The sequence below is a fragment of the Phytophthora sojae genome, assembly GCF_000149755.1.
Source record: "Phytophthora sojae unplaced genomic scaffold PHYSOscaffold_3, whole genome shotgun sequence".
Classification (NCBI taxonomy): Eukaryota; Oomycota; class Peronosporomycetes; order Peronosporales; family Peronosporaceae; genus Phytophthora; species Phytophthora sojae.
In genome coordinates, this window is record NW_009258117.1 from 8621272 (window position 1) to 8637501 (window position 16230).

General features: G+C 53.7%; 5 protein-coding genes across 5 annotated transcripts; 1 reads left to right on the forward strand and 4 right to left on the reverse strand.

The window, feature by feature from the left end:
* Positions 1-542: 542 nt before the first annotated feature.
* Positions 543-1213, reverse strand: PHYSODRAFT_557851 (hypothetical protein). The gene is made up of 2 exons (XM_009526500.1): positions 1108-1213; positions 543-988 (listed from the first exon to the last, which is right to left on the reverse strand). The coding sequence occupies exons 1-2, from the start codon at positions 1191-1193 to the stop codon at positions 628-630; spliced, it is 447 nt and encodes a 148-aa protein (XP_009524795.1). The 5' UTR covers positions 1194-1213; the 3' UTR covers positions 543-627.
* Positions 1214-9534: 8321 nt separating this feature from the next.
* PHYSODRAFT_371068 (hypothetical protein) lies at positions 9535-9831 on the forward strand (the record flags this gene model as incomplete). The annotated part of the gene is made up of 1 exon (XM_009526501.1): positions 9535-9831. A coding segment is annotated over one exon (297 nt), but the record flags the coding sequence as incomplete, so codon positions are not given.
* Positions 9832-11011: 1180 nt separating this feature from the next.
* PHYSODRAFT_490610 (hypothetical protein) lies at positions 11012-11194 on the reverse strand (the record flags this gene model as incomplete). The annotated part of the gene is made up of 1 exon (XM_009526502.1): positions 11012-11194. One exon carries the CDS (start codon positions 11192-11194, stop codon positions 11012-11014), a length of 183 nt encoding a protein of 60 aa, XP_009524797.1.
* A 46-nt stretch (positions 11195-11240) lies between these two features.
* Positions 11241-12338, reverse strand: PHYSODRAFT_285695 (hypothetical protein; the record flags this gene model as incomplete). The annotated part of the gene is made up of 3 exons (XM_009526503.1): positions 12064-12338; positions 11636-11996; positions 11241-11568 (listed from the first exon to the last, which is right to left on the reverse strand). Coding segments are annotated over exons 1-3 (772 nt in total), but the record flags the coding sequence as incomplete, so codon positions are not given.
* A 1732-nt stretch (positions 12339-14070) lies between these two features.
* On the reverse strand, positions 14071-15333 carry PHYSODRAFT_491398 (hypothetical protein; the record flags this gene model as incomplete). Its single annotated transcript, XM_009526504.1, has 1 exon — positions 14071-15333. One exon carries the CDS (start codon positions 15331-15333, stop codon positions 14071-14073), a length of 1263 nt encoding a protein of 420 aa, XP_009524799.1.
* Positions 15334-16230: the final 897 nt, after the last annotated feature.

The window sequence follows — 16230 nt, forward strand, 5'->3', positions numbered from 1 at the left end:
AGGCTCATTGCCAACGAAGGGTTAATACTAACTAACCTTCGTGCGTTCTACTTACTTGTGTTGTTACCCCAACAGGAGAGTGTGCCTCTTGAGCTGGATGCGATGCTGCTGACGGAGCCCATCGCGAGTTACCTGCCATTCCGGATTCGACAGGGCCTGATCGAGACGTACAGCCTCCACCTGGACGACCTCGAGCACCACAACGATGAGCAGGAGCGCGTGATGCGTGCAATTCGCGGCGACCGGGAACCGCCCGAGCTGGCCCAGATCGACGAGGGCGAAGAGCTGCCTCCTCAGCTCGAGGCGCAGCTGATTGAGCAGCAACTCCACACCGCTCCGGGCCCGTCGGTGGTGGGGTCTGTGCCTCCAACTTCCTAAATCATCCCCGACAAGTCTTCCCTGTTCTGCATGCTGTCCGCGTAGCTGCGCTGCCATGCTGATTGGCGTGCCCTGGCGCACTGTAGACAGGTGTGGTGTGCTAGAGTGAAACACGGTATCCATCTGACAACGACGCTGTCCTCTACATACTGTTTCATGCTTTTGTTTTCATTTTCCACATTCGTCCCCTGCCACTCCAATTATTGCGAGCTACCAGCAGCGGCGCTGTCTTGCATCTCCTGCTCCTTATTACGGCTTGATCGCCTCCTCCAGCGGGATGTCGAAGTCCGGGTTGCGGCGCAGCGTCTTGCCGTCCCACGTGAGGTTGATGGCCGGGTAGGCGCTCTCGCCCTTGGCGGCCTCAATGATGGGAGCGGCCACGAACACGTCGCTCTCGGGCGACTTGGGCAGCGAGAGGCCGTGGTCCACGAGGCCCTTGAGCACCGCCAGGATCTCCTTGTCGCTCTTGCCGGGCACGGGCACCTTCTTCTCCTTGCCCCAGTCGAACCGCGCGTACACGAACGGTTCCATCTCCTCCGCCTCGCGGTACACGAATGGCGTGTTCGGGTTCAGCATCTTGAGCTCGCCATAGTTCTTGCGGAAGAACGTGCTGCGCAGTAACGAGAGAACCACCGGAACGACGTCAGTCTAACAAACAACCTGCTGCTACGCGAGGGGCCGCCGGGGCCCGCCGAGCGAGGCCGAGGGAGAGAGAAGCGCGAGACGCACCGCAGGCCCGCGCTGCTCTGTGAGGTGTCGCAGGCCACGAAGCGCAGCTCTTGGATGGAGCGAGAGATCTGCGCGCGCCAGCTCATGTCTGTCTGCTGTCCTGGTGTCGCTGTGGGCGTTGTGCGGGCTTGTGGCCGCACAATTCGAGGTACACAATTCGTGATTTGGTCTGCACAATTTCATGTTTGGACGGGTACAATTCGAGATTTGGTCCAATGGCTTCTTTTAACCCTTTCGCGAATGACTTGAAATTGTATACTATAATAGCTTAAGTGTAATCGAACTAAAACGTGCCAAAATGGCGCGTTTTGGTTGTCCCATCCTGTGCCGCAATGCTTGTGTTTGAACCCTGCGCTTCCCGATTTACGGGATGAGCTAATTGGCTGAAATTCAATAATTGTCCGAACGACGCAGTCATTGGCTAATCGGTTTGGCTTTATACGTAATTTATGGAAGATAGATCTGCCCTGTTTGCTTTGGCAGGGCCGCGCTGTTTGCTGTGTAGCTGCTCGCGCAAAGCAGACGTCACTTTATCCACTTCGGCCCCCGTACATCGACAAGTAGTGAAAGCTGCATCTACCATTATGCGGTAGCATCATCGAGTAGCCAAGACCGCGTAGGGCGCCGAGCGCACGACGCTTTGCACCTTCATCAAGGAAGCGAGCGGTACTGACTCAACACCGAGTCCTGTGTACTCAAGTATACTGTACTACTCGGTACGTGAGCTCCTGATAGCCCGGCATTTGAGAATCAATAGCATAGCGGTATTGCGCATGGTGCCCATGTAGGCTTAGCACTTAACGCAAGTTCCAAACCTAGAACTACTTTTAATTTTTTTGCACATTGACTAGGATTGTCCTTCCTGCTCAGCCAGCTAGATCTCGCCTGGCCAAAAACACGTACTAGAAGCCGATCTGCAAGTGCAACACGGTGTCTGGCATCCTGCAGCAAAAGCAAAACAAGCTCAGACTGGAATTGTATAGTGAAACCCATATCAATGCACATACTTATATTTTGCTCGCTCCTATTCCTCACGTTGTCATGTACTGGTATACATATAGCTGTTGTTGGAAGGATTGTTATCAAGACGCTTTTACCACCACTTGGGCTGTATTAGATGTTACTAGAGATATATTGTGTTGTTGGTGGTACATCAGTCTTGAAACGTACAATCTAGGTGTACAGAAGCTCGTTAGTGGCATGGTTGAAGGCCTAAGGCGCGATTTTTTTGCGACGATAGATATTGCGCTGGCGAACACGTACATTTACGAAAGCTCTACCAAGTTTACGTCTTTTGGCACTCACTTCAACGTCTGGTATGTTCAGTGATTGTATCGGGCTACAGCGATCAACAGAGTAACGTCGTATTTCAATACACTAGTTCTTGGTCATACAGCCAGAGTACAAATAGAGTCACTGCATTATTGCCTGGAACTATTCACGCAAACACGCGCCATAGCAGTGTCGGAGACCGGCACCACGGTAGGTTTTCAACCCAGGTGCAGCCGTCCCCATCACTGTTACTACTCAACTACTCAGGTCTTATAGCACTCAAGTGAATGAGTGTCTCGAGAGAGATTTAACTTTGATCTGGCACTAAACACAGAGACGTCTGAAGAACTACTTACTGGTTCATACTCTTCATATCTAGTTATAATAACTACAAAGCCGTCTCTACCGGAAAATACGGAGCACTTGAGCGCTTATGCAAATGTAAGTAGAACTAACAGGAGTATAGATTGATGGCGGCAATCCGCCAGGTTGGTGCAGAATGAGCGCCTGTCATTGGGCAAGTTCCACACTACAGCGTTACGCTGGGCGCCGTGTTGTCCTTGTTACTTGCTCAGGAAATGTAAGATATTCTGCATTGACAACTGCATCTACCTTAGTCCCTCTTCTATACGGGGTTTGTTGCTCGCATGGCTATAGGACCCGCCCGAGGATGCATCGTAGTCTACTTTGCTTGACAAGTGAGTACGGCATTTCCGCCAATGTCTAGATTAGTAATTTACGAAACTCGCAGCCTTCAAGTTGGCAGGATTGGCTATAATTGAACAGAGTAGTCCGACAATGGTCGAAGGGTGGTAGCAAACTCAAAACGGGCCATTTTGGCACGTTTGAACGCCATTTTGGACCGGTTTGGCGCAAAAGGGTTAATCTGTACGTGTTACAGATACTTAAATTAACAGATTCTGTATAGTAACGAATACTTCTCCTGGGCCACCTAAGGGGCTGGTTGAGTTCTTGGTGTTTGGTGTCTGGTGTGTGCATTTGACTCTCTCCTATCCGTGTCCCTGGTTTCGGGAAAGCAGCTCATTCTGGCTATGTGAGTATTTCGGGTGATGTTTTCGGACGTGATGGCAGCACCTCTGGGCTCCCCCAAATAGGACAAAAAGGTATAAACAGCCACATCACATGTGCAGAAGCCCCTGCACTAGCCGCCCCGCTACTGTTCTCCGTATCTACCGGGCCCCATGCGCTCACTCGATCTCGTTCATAGCGGCCGCGCCATTTCTGGCTTTTCAGAAATCCAAAAATTTTGTGTGAGATGCCTGTCCTTTCTGTTGGTGTTGGCCCCAACACGACTCCGGGAGTCGTGTCGCGGTCAACACCATTGAAAATAATTTCAACCAATCAGATCAAACCGTGTTGCATGTTTATGTTATGCCTTCCCAACACACCAAGAACTCAACCAGCCCCTAAGAAACAACATTGAGGTTTTTAGTATAGCGAGGTTTTTTCAGGGCTCATATTCATTTGTCAAAAATACGTTAGGGTTAGGTTACTTAGCGCGCGCTAAAACGTCGGGGGGGGGGGGGGGGCACCACACAAACCAAGTTCCCGCCAAGCCCCGAGCACTCAACATCACAATGGGACGTCACCCCAAGCAGCCCAACCTGTCCTCTCAGAAGAAACTCGCCATCCTTCTCCACCTCTCGAACCTAGCCGTGGGTGGCCGGCTCCCCTTAGGCGCCAAGGCCGCCACCAGCCGTTACTTGTTGTGTCACCGGGACACGGTCGCGCGCATATGGGACTTGCGCCACACGCCAGACGTGCTGCTGCAGCCAAATCGCCGCCGATCAAGCGGCATCCACCACCCCGACATCGCCACCAAGGTGGCAGCAGTGCCGTTGCCTCTTCGGCAGAACCAGCGGTCCCTTGCTGCCGCCGTGAAGGTCTCCCGCACCACCCTCCGGCGCTACCTTAAAATGGGGTTATTGCGCCGGAGGGTTTCAACTGTCAAGCCTCGTCTCACGCCTGAGCACAAGAAACGACGTCTGGCATTCGCACTACGCCACGTTCGGCAACCCCCAGGTATGAGCATTTTTTTATTTTGTACAAGCGGTTGGATATATAATAACCTTGTTGCTGTATTATTCTCTTATTTTGTACAGGTCTTAGACGGCCAATTTTCGTCGATATGTACGATGTCGTACATATCGACGAAAAGTCGTTCAATAGGTATAAAGGATCAACCCACTACTACATGGCACCTTGCGAAGATCTACCCCACAACACATCGGTCAACAAACGGTATATAGGTAAAGTAATGTTCTTGGCGGCAGTCGCTAGGCCCCGCTATGATTTTTTCCGCCGTAAGTTTTTCGATGGAAAAATAGGCATTTGGCCTGTGGTTGAGCGTGTACAAGCAAAACGGACTTCGGTTAACCGTTTAGCTGGTACCTGGGAGGCTAAAAATGTTTCAATGACTTCGGACGAGTACGAAAATATTTTGGTGACAAAATTATTTCCAGCAATTCGCCCGAAGTGGCCAGGTTTGTCATTATTTTTGTATTTGAGTGTTTATTGTTAAAGCTAACGACATGTAGATTAATTCTATTTCATGCAGGAGGCAGAAGTCGGCCAATTCGTGTGCAGCACGACAATGCGAATCCTCACGCAGCGGCTTCGAGGGCAGCAGTTCAACTAGCCGGGCAAGAACGTCCATGGGATATTCGCATGGAGTATCAGCCGCCCAAGTCGCCGGACCTCAATGTTTTAGACGTCTCAGTCTTCTCCTCGATCCAGTCGGTGCAATACCAACAGCCTACCTACAAGATGGACGCCCTCATTGGGGTAGTACTAGCTGCGTTCGGGCAGTTGCCGAGTCGAACGCTGGACAAAAGCTTCGTAACGCTCCAAAAGGTGATGGAGTTTATCATCAAGGCTGCGGGTGACAACAATTTCCAGCTACCTCGCGTGAGCAAGCTGTACATCAAGAGAGGAATCATACCAAGCTCAATTGCATGTGATTCCACTGTCTACGAAGCCGGCAAAGTAACATTAAAACAGTTGCAATAAAATCTAAAATAATTCGCCCATCAACTGTTTAATTCTTGGTTTAATTCGGAGCCCACCTTGATTGGTTGAAATAGGAGCGCGTTAAATGTTTTTCGTGACATATCTACTTATCAGGGTAAAAAACCTCACTTCTTTAGGCGCCTGTACGATGCTATCCCTACCTCGCCAGCGTTCAGATAAGCGTTGAATACAATCGCCCAGTCGTGTAGATTGACCACGTATGCGCTTTGTCTATTATCGCCAAATATTGACGAGGATGCGCAAAAAACCTTATTCACTGCGTATGAGCGTGTTCAAAATTAGTGTTATTTCGCTCAAATCGCTTGTTATTGAGCTTTAAAAAATACAGTGGGGTGCAGCGTGAGCCCGGCTTTATTTTAAGGCCCTGCTTGCGTATAAGATGCAAGAACAGACTGAGATACGACGTCGGGAACGAGTTGTTGTTTCTTAGGTGGCCCAGAAAAGTATAAGACAAAACCCGTATGATGTCAATTGCTTAAACCTGGTAGGTTTTATTGTGCCTTTCACTTATTCTGCCGTGATAATTCTGGCATAACTCAAATCCGTTATCGACCTTAATTATGCCCCGAGTTAGCTAATTCCCATGTTAATTCCGGGTCGTCCCTCCGTGGCCGAATTAGGAGCGGCGATGGTGAGGCCGACTCAAGGCGGAATAAGCTAATCCAGCCTTCGTTAGGCGGAAACAGAGCGATTGGCGGTTTCCTATCCGCCAATCCATGCCATTCTGCTCGTATCTCCGTCGATTAGCTCTCAAATGCTGATCGCGGAGATTAGGGGAGGCGCTCACAATCTTAGGCATAATTAGCACTAAATAAGCGTTGATCACCCTTTTATGACTCTAATTCCGCCTGAATTGACAGCTCACCCGCCAAAATACGTGAAAGACACAATAGGTTTTGAGAAGGTAAAGCTATACTATAAGTACGGATTTTAGCATGGGACATAGAATAAGTGATGTATTGGATGCCTGCCAAAAGTATATCAAACCGTCGACATATCTGCGGAGTACTGGTTTGCGGGCTTTGGCCCGCGGTGTTCGCAGTTCGGTCTTTTTTTACTGTATTCCAAAACCTGCACAGTAGAAAACTTTATTTACTACTACTAGTACTATGTAGTAGCACTATGCTTGCCGCAGAAGAGCGTTGCATGAAGACGTTCTTGAATTTTAGCGCTTGCTCTAATTTTTGTACTGTGAAATATCATGCGTCCATTTGCTGGATGGCTTACGCTGCTCGATCTGCCGTGGCGGATCTACGTGAACTCACACTATTGGGCTGCTACCGCGGGAGTCCCCGTATGCGGCGCTGCAGCAGTGCGCGGCGACGGGCGTAGTCAGCCGTCATAACCGCAAATTTCATTTCATTGCATGAACTCACACTAGCGTTACTTCTATTCATGGTACATACTGCACAGCTTCAAGCTGCCAGAATGAGCTTCGGTTCATGTTGAATGTATAATGTGTTTTTTTTCTGGGGTTATTCGGGCTATATGTCCAATTTTGACGCCTGCAACTTGATTTTGTAGAATTGCTATACTGATTTCAATGCCGTTTAGGTCTCCTCACTTCAAAGTCGACTCTCAACAAACAGCCTGCACCCACGACCATTAATCAATAGCGATAATTTTGTTTTACTCAACGACGGTTTATAGTTGCTACTGCTGTGGCGTCCGACATGCACATACGGATATCGTATCTTAGAAGTGACAGCCACATGCCTAAACTAACTTAGCCGATACGACGGCGACCTACCTATTGCTCGCTTGCTGCCCCGATTCGGTCGATTCCTCACAAATTGCATTGATTGCCTGATCACCCCTCTTTATTATTGCTGCTGCCTGGTTAGCTTGTCGCCGAAAGCATGCTTTGAGCTGTAATGAACGCTGCTATGCTGTAATACAATTGCTGTACAACTGTCATTGCTGTTGTTTCAAATAGCTCTTTAACCGATAATGTAACATAAAGCCTTATGCTGCATTATCTCAAACATCCGCAGAGGCGCAAACGACAGTTCTTACGAACTGCGGATATGCCGGTCATAGATCCCGCGAGGCCCAGATTACATGTCGATAGGCTGCCCTACCCCTATGAATATGTCGTGTAGCCATCTTAAAGATTTAACTTGTTATTTGTATACTTTAAGTCGACCATCACTCTACCGTCATTCGGGCGACATACTGCCTCGTTTATATCTTCCTGCCGCCAACTTGAAGTTGCGCTCACTTTTGAAATAGCCTCCGAAGGCGCGAAGACAGCAAACGATCTCCGGTACGTGAGCTGCAATTGCAGTAAGTGCTACTGGCTGTTGGCTAACACCGTGTGTTACAGCAGGAACGATGGTGCATCTGACGCACTCCGCGATCCACTGGAAGCTCCGATGCATCGTGGACTCCTCCTCCTCCAGCGACGAGAACACGCCGCCGAACGTCAGCAGCGCCCGTACCATGGGTGCTGACGGCGGCTCCAGCGCGACGGGTACGGCGACGCCGCCCTGGCTCACTCCAGAGCGGACCAAGCACCGATCCAAGCGCGTGACGAACCCGCCGGTAACGCCAGAGACGCCGACAGCCCCGCTGCCAACTTCGGGGGCGCGCACAAGCCCGACGACGTCCTCGCTCGTGCTCCTGGAAACGCCTCCAAGATCGCTGCCGCGCGCCACGACAAGCACAGCGCTTCACCCTCGCCAAGGGCGTCAAGCACGCCAAGCCGCTGTCGCCCCGTACTCACGCCAGCGCTCGGGGCCCCGCCATGTGCCGCGCAGCCAGCGCACGGTCCCCAGCCATCAGCCACGCAGCCAGCGCTCGGAGACCGAGCGCACGGACTACATTCGACGAGCGACACGGGCAGTGCCGGCGGCTGCGCCCCGTGCTCAACTGCAGGCGTCACGGCCGGGGGACGTATTCGCGCCGGCACGGTGGCCGTACGCCATTGCTCACTTGCGAGAGCAATACAACCCGTTGGCCACCGTCTTCCCAGCGGTCCAGCCATTCGACTTTTGCGGTTGCTGGAATCCCTGCCGGACCGACAGCTGCCGCAACGCCCTCGTCAACGTGTACTGCAATGCCCGTTGCTGCCCGTACGGGGGCAAGTGCGGCAACGGCTTGGAGGAGTCAAGCAAGATCTTCCTCGGCCGCAACTTGCGCACCCAGCAGCTCGGGGTTGTCGACGCCGAGGACATCAGCGCCGGGGAGGTGCTCGGCCAGTACCTAGGCGAGATCGAGCACGTCAGCGTGTCTCGAGCCAACCGCCGACGCAACAACGACTACCGTCTCCTGATGAAGCAGCGGACCGAGAAGCCGACGTACCCGATCTGCGCTGCGATTAATGCTGAAGGGATTGATGCGCTTCCTGAATCACTCGTGCGAGCCTGCAGCGGAGTTCAGGGAGGTGTCGAACGGGCATCGAACGACGGTGGTCGCGGCGACGACGCGGCGCATCTACCGTGGCGAGGAGGTAACCATCGACTACGGCGACGACCTCTGGTTCGTGTGCCGTTGCGAGCGAGACGGCTGTCGCCACCGCAACATCCAAGACGAAGAAGACCCGTGAGATGACAGCAGCGTAGCAAGGTTGCTAAGGAGCGAGGAGCATCGCGTGAAGCAACATGCATGTATGAGTGAATGGACGACTGAATGCAGGAACGTGTTTGAAAATCGAGTGTATTGTGGGGACGAAGTGCTGCTAGACTACGGGGATGCTCCGACCACTGTGAGTGTGATTTGGCGCCAAGACGGCTTCGTTCGAAAGATCTCGAGCAGGCTTCCTGCTGCTGCATTTGGCATTTTGGGCGCGAAGCTTTCGCGCGCTCCAGGTTGAAGCTACCAAGAGCAGCATCCTTTTCAAATTGGTGGCGGTGGTGGCATGGTGCTGGTCGAGTTGCCGCCGCTTCTCGGCGCACTCGTTTCTCTCACTTTCGCTTTTGCCAAGCAACGAGCACCCTCCACCACGACGCATACTCGCCCCGCCCCAAGCTTCAATTCCGCGCGCGTCACGCCCTGGTACGCTGCCCCACGCGCGATTTGTTGATGCCAAGCTTGCTGGCCGAGTTGTTCAACTTGTTGTGCATGTAGATGGTCCGACAAACCGGAAACCCCAACTAAACCACGGCGGACGTCGACCGCCTCTTGCTGCTGATCGAGAACGAGCTTCCGCTCGGACGAGACGAGTGGGAGCGTCTAGCGGCGTCGTACAACGCCAACAGACCTCGCGGTGCCCCTGAACGAGACTTTGAAAGCCTCCGCCGGAAATTCAAAGTCTCTACAGCGACTGGCACGCCCAACATGCCGCCGCACGTCAAGAAGGCCAAGGAGGTGAAGCTGACGATCGACGAGAAGGCCAACGTCATCGAGATGGATGACGAGGCCGACGAAGATCGCCCCATCGAGCCCGACTTCTGCTTCGAAGCGGACCCCGACGAGAGCTTCTACGGCGACGACGACGCCGATGGAAACGCGTGCAAACCGCCGGCCGGCCCAGCACTGAAGGGTCGACGTGCACCGACGAGTCCGTCGGGCTCGACTCCGCCGAGTCCGAATCGCCTAGTCTGGGCGAGTTTCAAGAGCTGCTTGCGGCGCCACTCACGAGTGGTGGGTCCGGTGACGGTGCACGTACACCGCGACCGGCGCCTCCTCCAGCAACGTCTACCACGCGCCGTGCGGCAAGCAGACTGCCGAAGCCACGTCGAACGGCTGTCAGCTCAGCTGCTGCCAATGTGAGCCCACCGGCGGCTCCGCAGCAGACACCGCTCGCTGCTGCTCGCAGTCAAGAAGCGGAGAAGTACCCGAAGCTCGTGAACTTTTCGAACCGCTTGGGCGGGCAGGACCTGACAGCGTTCAGTGACACCGTCGGTGCCAAGCGTGCGCTCGAAGAAGACAAGGAGACCATGGAGGCAAGCTTTGCGAAAGCGAAGCGGATTCGCGCCTTGAGGACGTCCACTGCCCTCAAGACCAAGCTTGCCAGCCTCGAAGCCGCTGCGAACAACACGGGCGGAAGCCTGCTCGAGACGATTCTCCTTCTCCGTGAGGAGAACGAACGCAAGGCCGAAGAACGCCGCGCTGAAGAGGACAAGCGTCGCCGCGCCGTAGTCGCTGCTCAAGAGGCTCGCTACCTTGCTGACAAGACCGAAGCCCAGGAGCGCCGTCGTCAAGAAAAACTGGAAAGAGAGGACCGAGCTCGTCGCGACCGTGAGAATGCGCGCGCTCGCACGCAGGAGCTGATCATGCTGATCAATGCCATTAAGAAGAGCGCGTAAACAAAGATGGAGACGAAGGAAGGAGTTGTTGGTTCTGCACCTCGCAGCATGGCGCATTCATATTGTAGTAGCGTTGCATTTATCTCAAAGCCGTTGAATCAACAACGTTTCATGTACAACATCTTCATCTTCATTCAAGTCGTGCTCACTGCTAAACTACATCGATCTCTAACTTGCGAAAAGCACCATCTTCCACGATATCAGCAGCAAGTCCTACAACAACTTCACATCATCCGTTCAGCATTAGTGTACTTGCAAGGACTTCGAGAAAACAGTTCAACGCCACGCAAAATATATTGTTGCCACGCTACTTGCTATGAATCGCTCACTACTTAGCCAACCTGAGTCGGCACCTCCATCTCGCCAGCAAACGTGGTCTGGATCTGCGAGATCCCCACCGTTCGGACCCTGTATTTGGCCATGCGAAACAAGTTGTCCAGACGAAGTCCTCGGAGCTTGGGGTCGTACGGCAGTGGCAGGTTGAGTCTCGAGTAGACCTTCTGCACGCTTCCCATGCCCCACTCGGCCGCCTGGCGGACCGAGGTGATGGCATTGTGAAGGATGCGCGCCGATGCCCTCAGCGAGGGCAGGATCCGCTCGAGGTCTCCGTCCTTGAGGGGTGTGAGAATGCGCCCCGCCATAGCTGTCGAACAGGGGAAAGCGGAGTCGGAGACGACGTTCATCCTCGAGTCCGGGCAAAAGGCTGGATTGAGTAGCTTCAACCTAAAGCCGAGCGACGTGTCCGAGTCATTCCATGGCCCCGGACAGTTGTGTCGGCTCCAGATATGCAGCCGTCGGCCGCAAAGCAGATAGTTCCTGTAACGAAAACAGAATGTAGCCATCCATTGTACATAGCATTTTGAAGATCTGCGTCGGAAGGTTGCTGCACCTGCAGCATATAGCCAACAATATGGGTTAGGACGGATAGGATCGAATGAATACAACTGCATACGTACTTTGAAGTTCTTGCCATCGATGAAACCAAAAGTGTACTTGAGCAGGGGCTCCCGTGCCTCGACGAGCTTTGCCAGCTCGGCTTGGCGCGTTGGTGATGGCCACGAAATGCGCGCCGGAGCGTACCCATGGAGCGCCTTGGACAGCGCCTCCTCTGCACGACACAGGATGCGCGAGAGCGTGCTCGGGGGCACGCCAAAGAGCATGGACAGCGAGCTCTGCTCCATCGAGCCGACGTAGAACGAGAGCACCAGTCCCAGGACTTGATGGTGGTACCGTAGCTTGGGCGGGCGGCCGCGCAACATGGCCTTGGGGATGAAGTAGAAGCGCGAAAACCTTCGCAGCAACTGCTCGAAAGCAGGTCTGCAGCACACAGTCACACGATAGCTACATACAGCTTTGTATCATTTAACTCAATCAATACATGTACCTGGTGAGACTCGTCGCGTTTATAAAGTTGACATCGCTCCCAAATCGGTAGAGGAGCATCCAGGCCGAGTTGCATGGTGCCTCGAGGCACTGTGCCGTCAGGTAGTGGCGACTTCGCATGGCTGCCCGCCACGCCTCTTCCAGCAGCAAGCGGTACACCTCGCGCCGCGCCTCGGCCAGCTCCCGCCCCTGCTTGAGGAAGGCGTCCGTCACGACGAGGAGGGCGTCCGTGTCCACGCTCGCCATCGTCACTGAGATTGCTTGCGCTCGACGCGCGCGAATCCGAAAGTGACGGAATCTAGAAGAAGTGCGGCAGCAGTGCTGCCGCTTCAGTGTCCGGGGCAAATTGACAGGTTCACATCGAAGTGACTGCATTATCTATAGTGTAGCCACCTGATTCAGGGCAGTAGGAACCGGACGTAGACAGAAGCAATAAGACGCTTTTGGTGAAGCTTTCACGCGATATGCCGACATATATCTTTTTTAAGTCGGGCATATCTGCTGCAGATATGTCGACCGTTTACTATACTTTTGGCAGGCATCCTTTGTGGATTTCACGCATTTTGGCGTGGACGAGCCATTTCGTGACGGTTTATACCAGAGCCCAACACGAATAATCAGGGAGCGAATAACAGTTTGAACACGTTTCGCGAGTTGGAAGACGAGTAGAGATATAGCAAGCGATTTGTCGAGCTCTTTTAACGAATGGCGGCTGCAGCTCCTGCCATTCGTTACAGTATTTCAAGCCACTAAATCATCTCTGGGCTGGCGTGCAATCACGAAATCGAGCGACCTTCGTTGGCCTGTTACCCTTGTTTATGCCTATGACGTAGAAATTGTCGACGCGGACAGTGTTCTAGGCGTGTCGGCGTGCTCGGTGTAGAGATAGCATGGTTGGTTTCAAAGTAAAGAAAGCGCTGAAGGAGTTGGAGAAAGTAGCGAACAGCTAGATGGCCGTGTATCAATTTTGTTGGGCAATATGCTGAGTCCCACCCGTGTTTGTACATCTACGAGCTGCGTAGTGCGCTTAAAGGTCGATTTCCTACACTACGAAACGCTTCCGTGGCGTTTTTACCCTATTGATATGCTGGAATATGGGAGTCCGTTTGCTTTGGCGCCTAAGTCAAGCGCCATAGCCGCCCACGCCCACACCGGGGCCGTAGACACCAGGACCGTAGACGCCGGGAGCATAGACTCCAGGCTCGTCCTCCGATAAGCGCTTGTACTCGTGTTGGCGCGCATTTACCGTCGATTTGACGTAGATAGCGTCGTCGGCAGGCGATATCACAGCGGTGTCAAACGCTTCAGCCTCTACTTCAGGACTGTGTAGCCCTCACGCACCGATAGAAGCTTTATGTACAATCCTGCAGTCTGTCAGTGGCTCGCCGACCATGATCGTCACGACAGCGTCTCAGAGCGCAGGTAGCGTGGGTAGTTCGGCCATCATTTCGTCCGTTGGCAGGTAGGTGTCTGTGGTGGACGGTACGGCGAAATGCATAGTTTTTGCACAACGACTTCTTTATTTACTTAAGTAGTCAAGACGATTTATGGGACGAATAGATGGCGCAAAATTCGTGAAGGCGATAATAGCTCATGTGAAGCTCATGCGATGGTCCAGGACTATGTAGCACTCCTGAAAGGGTAAGCATTTCATTTTCTACAAACTGCAAACAGATCTCAAGCACGGTAGTTAGGAAAATACAATAGCAAACAGTTTATGCCAAAATCCTCCTATCAAAGCCTTCGCGGTGCCCTAGTGAAGATGAAGTAAAATCTAACCATAACCATTCATGAGCTGATAATTTGTTCTCGAATCTCAGCTCAACATCTATTTTTGAAACTCAACTACATTATCTGCTTGAATACATATATCCCATGCTAGCGCATCGCATGCTTCTATACGCCTTGAGTACTGGCGGCATCCGACGCCACCAGTTTGAACGATTTAGAAAAGTTAACAGCCACCATCTCACCAGTGGCACATCACACTAAATCGTCCTTAAATGACTTAGATCGGGCCCACGCCGAAGTTCTGGCTGGTCGAGCCGAACTTCTTCGCAGACGTGGGCTTGTAGTAGCTGGCCACCTTCTTCGAGTTGGACAGCGCCGCCGACTCGCGGTTGCCCGTCAGCGACCCGCACTTGGACAGCGCGTTCTCGACGCAGCTGCGGCCCAGCGCGGACTTGCAGGACGACTGCGAGTTCGAAGACGGCACGATGATGGCGCCCACGGTCTCGGCGTCGTGCTTGTTCGGGATGGCCGTGTTCTCGAAGTAGTTACCCTCCAGCAGCACGTTGCCGTTGTCGACGACGTCGTACGAGAAGCCCGTGTTGTTGGACCAGTAGTTGTTCACGGCGTGGACGATGGAGTTGCCGCCGACCTTGGGCGAGCGGCCCGACGTGTTGTGCACGTAGTTGTTGACGAGCGTCACCTGCGTCTGCGTGCCCAGGAAGAGGAAGGTCCAGTAGTGGTTGCCGTCGCACGTGGCCGAGTACTGCGTGCGGCCGTCGAACTCGGAGTTGCTGATGGTCATGCTCTTGACACTGGCCGTGCCCGTGGCGACCATCTGACGGCCGAGGTTGGAGATCTTGACGTGGTCGAGCCAGATGCGCTCCATGGGCGTCTTGCCGCCGTTGAGGCCCTGGATGTAGATGGCGTCGCCGCCCCAGATCAGGTGCGGGTTGAGCTGCGTGATGTGGATGTTCTGGATGATGATGTTGTTGCCGTTGAGCCACAGACCCTTGCCCTTGATGACACCGCTCGTGCCGAGGCCGCGCAGCGTCTTGTTGCTCGAGACCACGAGCGGGTTCTTGCTGGCCGCCAGGTCGTACGTGATCTTGACCTGCGTGCCTTCCACGCAGCCGCCCGTGTTGGCCATGCCACCGCTCTGCAGGATGACGTCCTGACCCTTGTAGCCGTTGTTCTTGGCGAGGCAGTCGCGGTTGCTCTTGGGGCGGCAGCCCGTCTCGGTGCGCGTGCCCTCCGAGCCGCGGAAGTCGAAGGTCTTGGTGAGGACGATGACGCGCGGCTGCGAGTCCTTGAGGTAGTTCCTCAGGTCGTCAAGCGACGCCGGGTACACGGGGGCGACATTGCCGCCGCCCGTGGTGCCGGCAGCGAGGCCCGGCGCGGAGCCCGTGGAGATGGAGGAGCCCTTGCTCGTCGAGCTCTGCTTGGGCGACTGCTGCTCGACCGAGTATTGGCTCGAACCGGCCTGCGTACCTTGGACAGCGAAGGCGGCGACGGCGACGATGACGAGGCGGAGGATCTGCATGGCGGGTGCTGGGCGCTGCTGGTGTGTGCGTGCGTGTGCGTATGCAGTGCGAGGCAAAACCGACAATGAGCTGCAGTAGCGAGTGGCACCGGCAAGCGCGCCTGCCTCACGTGAGTCAAGGGTGGTCGGCTGTTGCGCGCCGATGGTGTGAGACTGCATGTCAGCGACTACATGAACATGTGCAGGACCACAGATTGACGACCCGGTGGGAGGAGGACCAGGCCAAGTGGTTGCGGGGAAGTGTTACTCTTACGTGATCCTGCCTGCTGGGATCGCGGCAGGCCCACTGCGGTGCGATGTGTCAGCAAATGCTCGAGCTCGCTCGGCTGGGAGAAGCCACTGTCCACCTTCATCGTTTGGCACTCGGACAGTAAAACTACAGCAGTGCGAACGCTTCCTGGTTGTTGATGTGACACATGCGCTAGGCGTCCCTAGAAAGCTTGACGCTAAAGTCCTCGGCTCACGTGTGCACTTACGGTACCGTGACTGCTACGTCACTGGAGCCAGAGTTCGTTGTTCGCCTGGTGAACGTAGCACATCCGATGTGGTGCATCGCTCCACCAATGTGTAAAATTCCTACGTGCGTCGATAGGGCCACAAGAACGACCCTGCGTATCGTGTTGCCCTTGGGCGTAACTATTGTAGCAAGTTCTTATGTACTTAAGTAGCGAGATGCAGACAACGTGGAATAGTCCCCTCCCAGTGTTAGATTTCTAAGCTCACAGCAAAACCATTTCGAGGACACGAATACACGATTTAACGCGAAAGTCTTGCGGCGAAACGAAATAAATCCACGAAAAACGCAAAATGCGTTAGTCGTACCATTCCGTCGGATTTGACAGCATATTAATTCGGTTGTCAGCAGTGCTAATATGTGCATGTATGTCCTACTGAGCA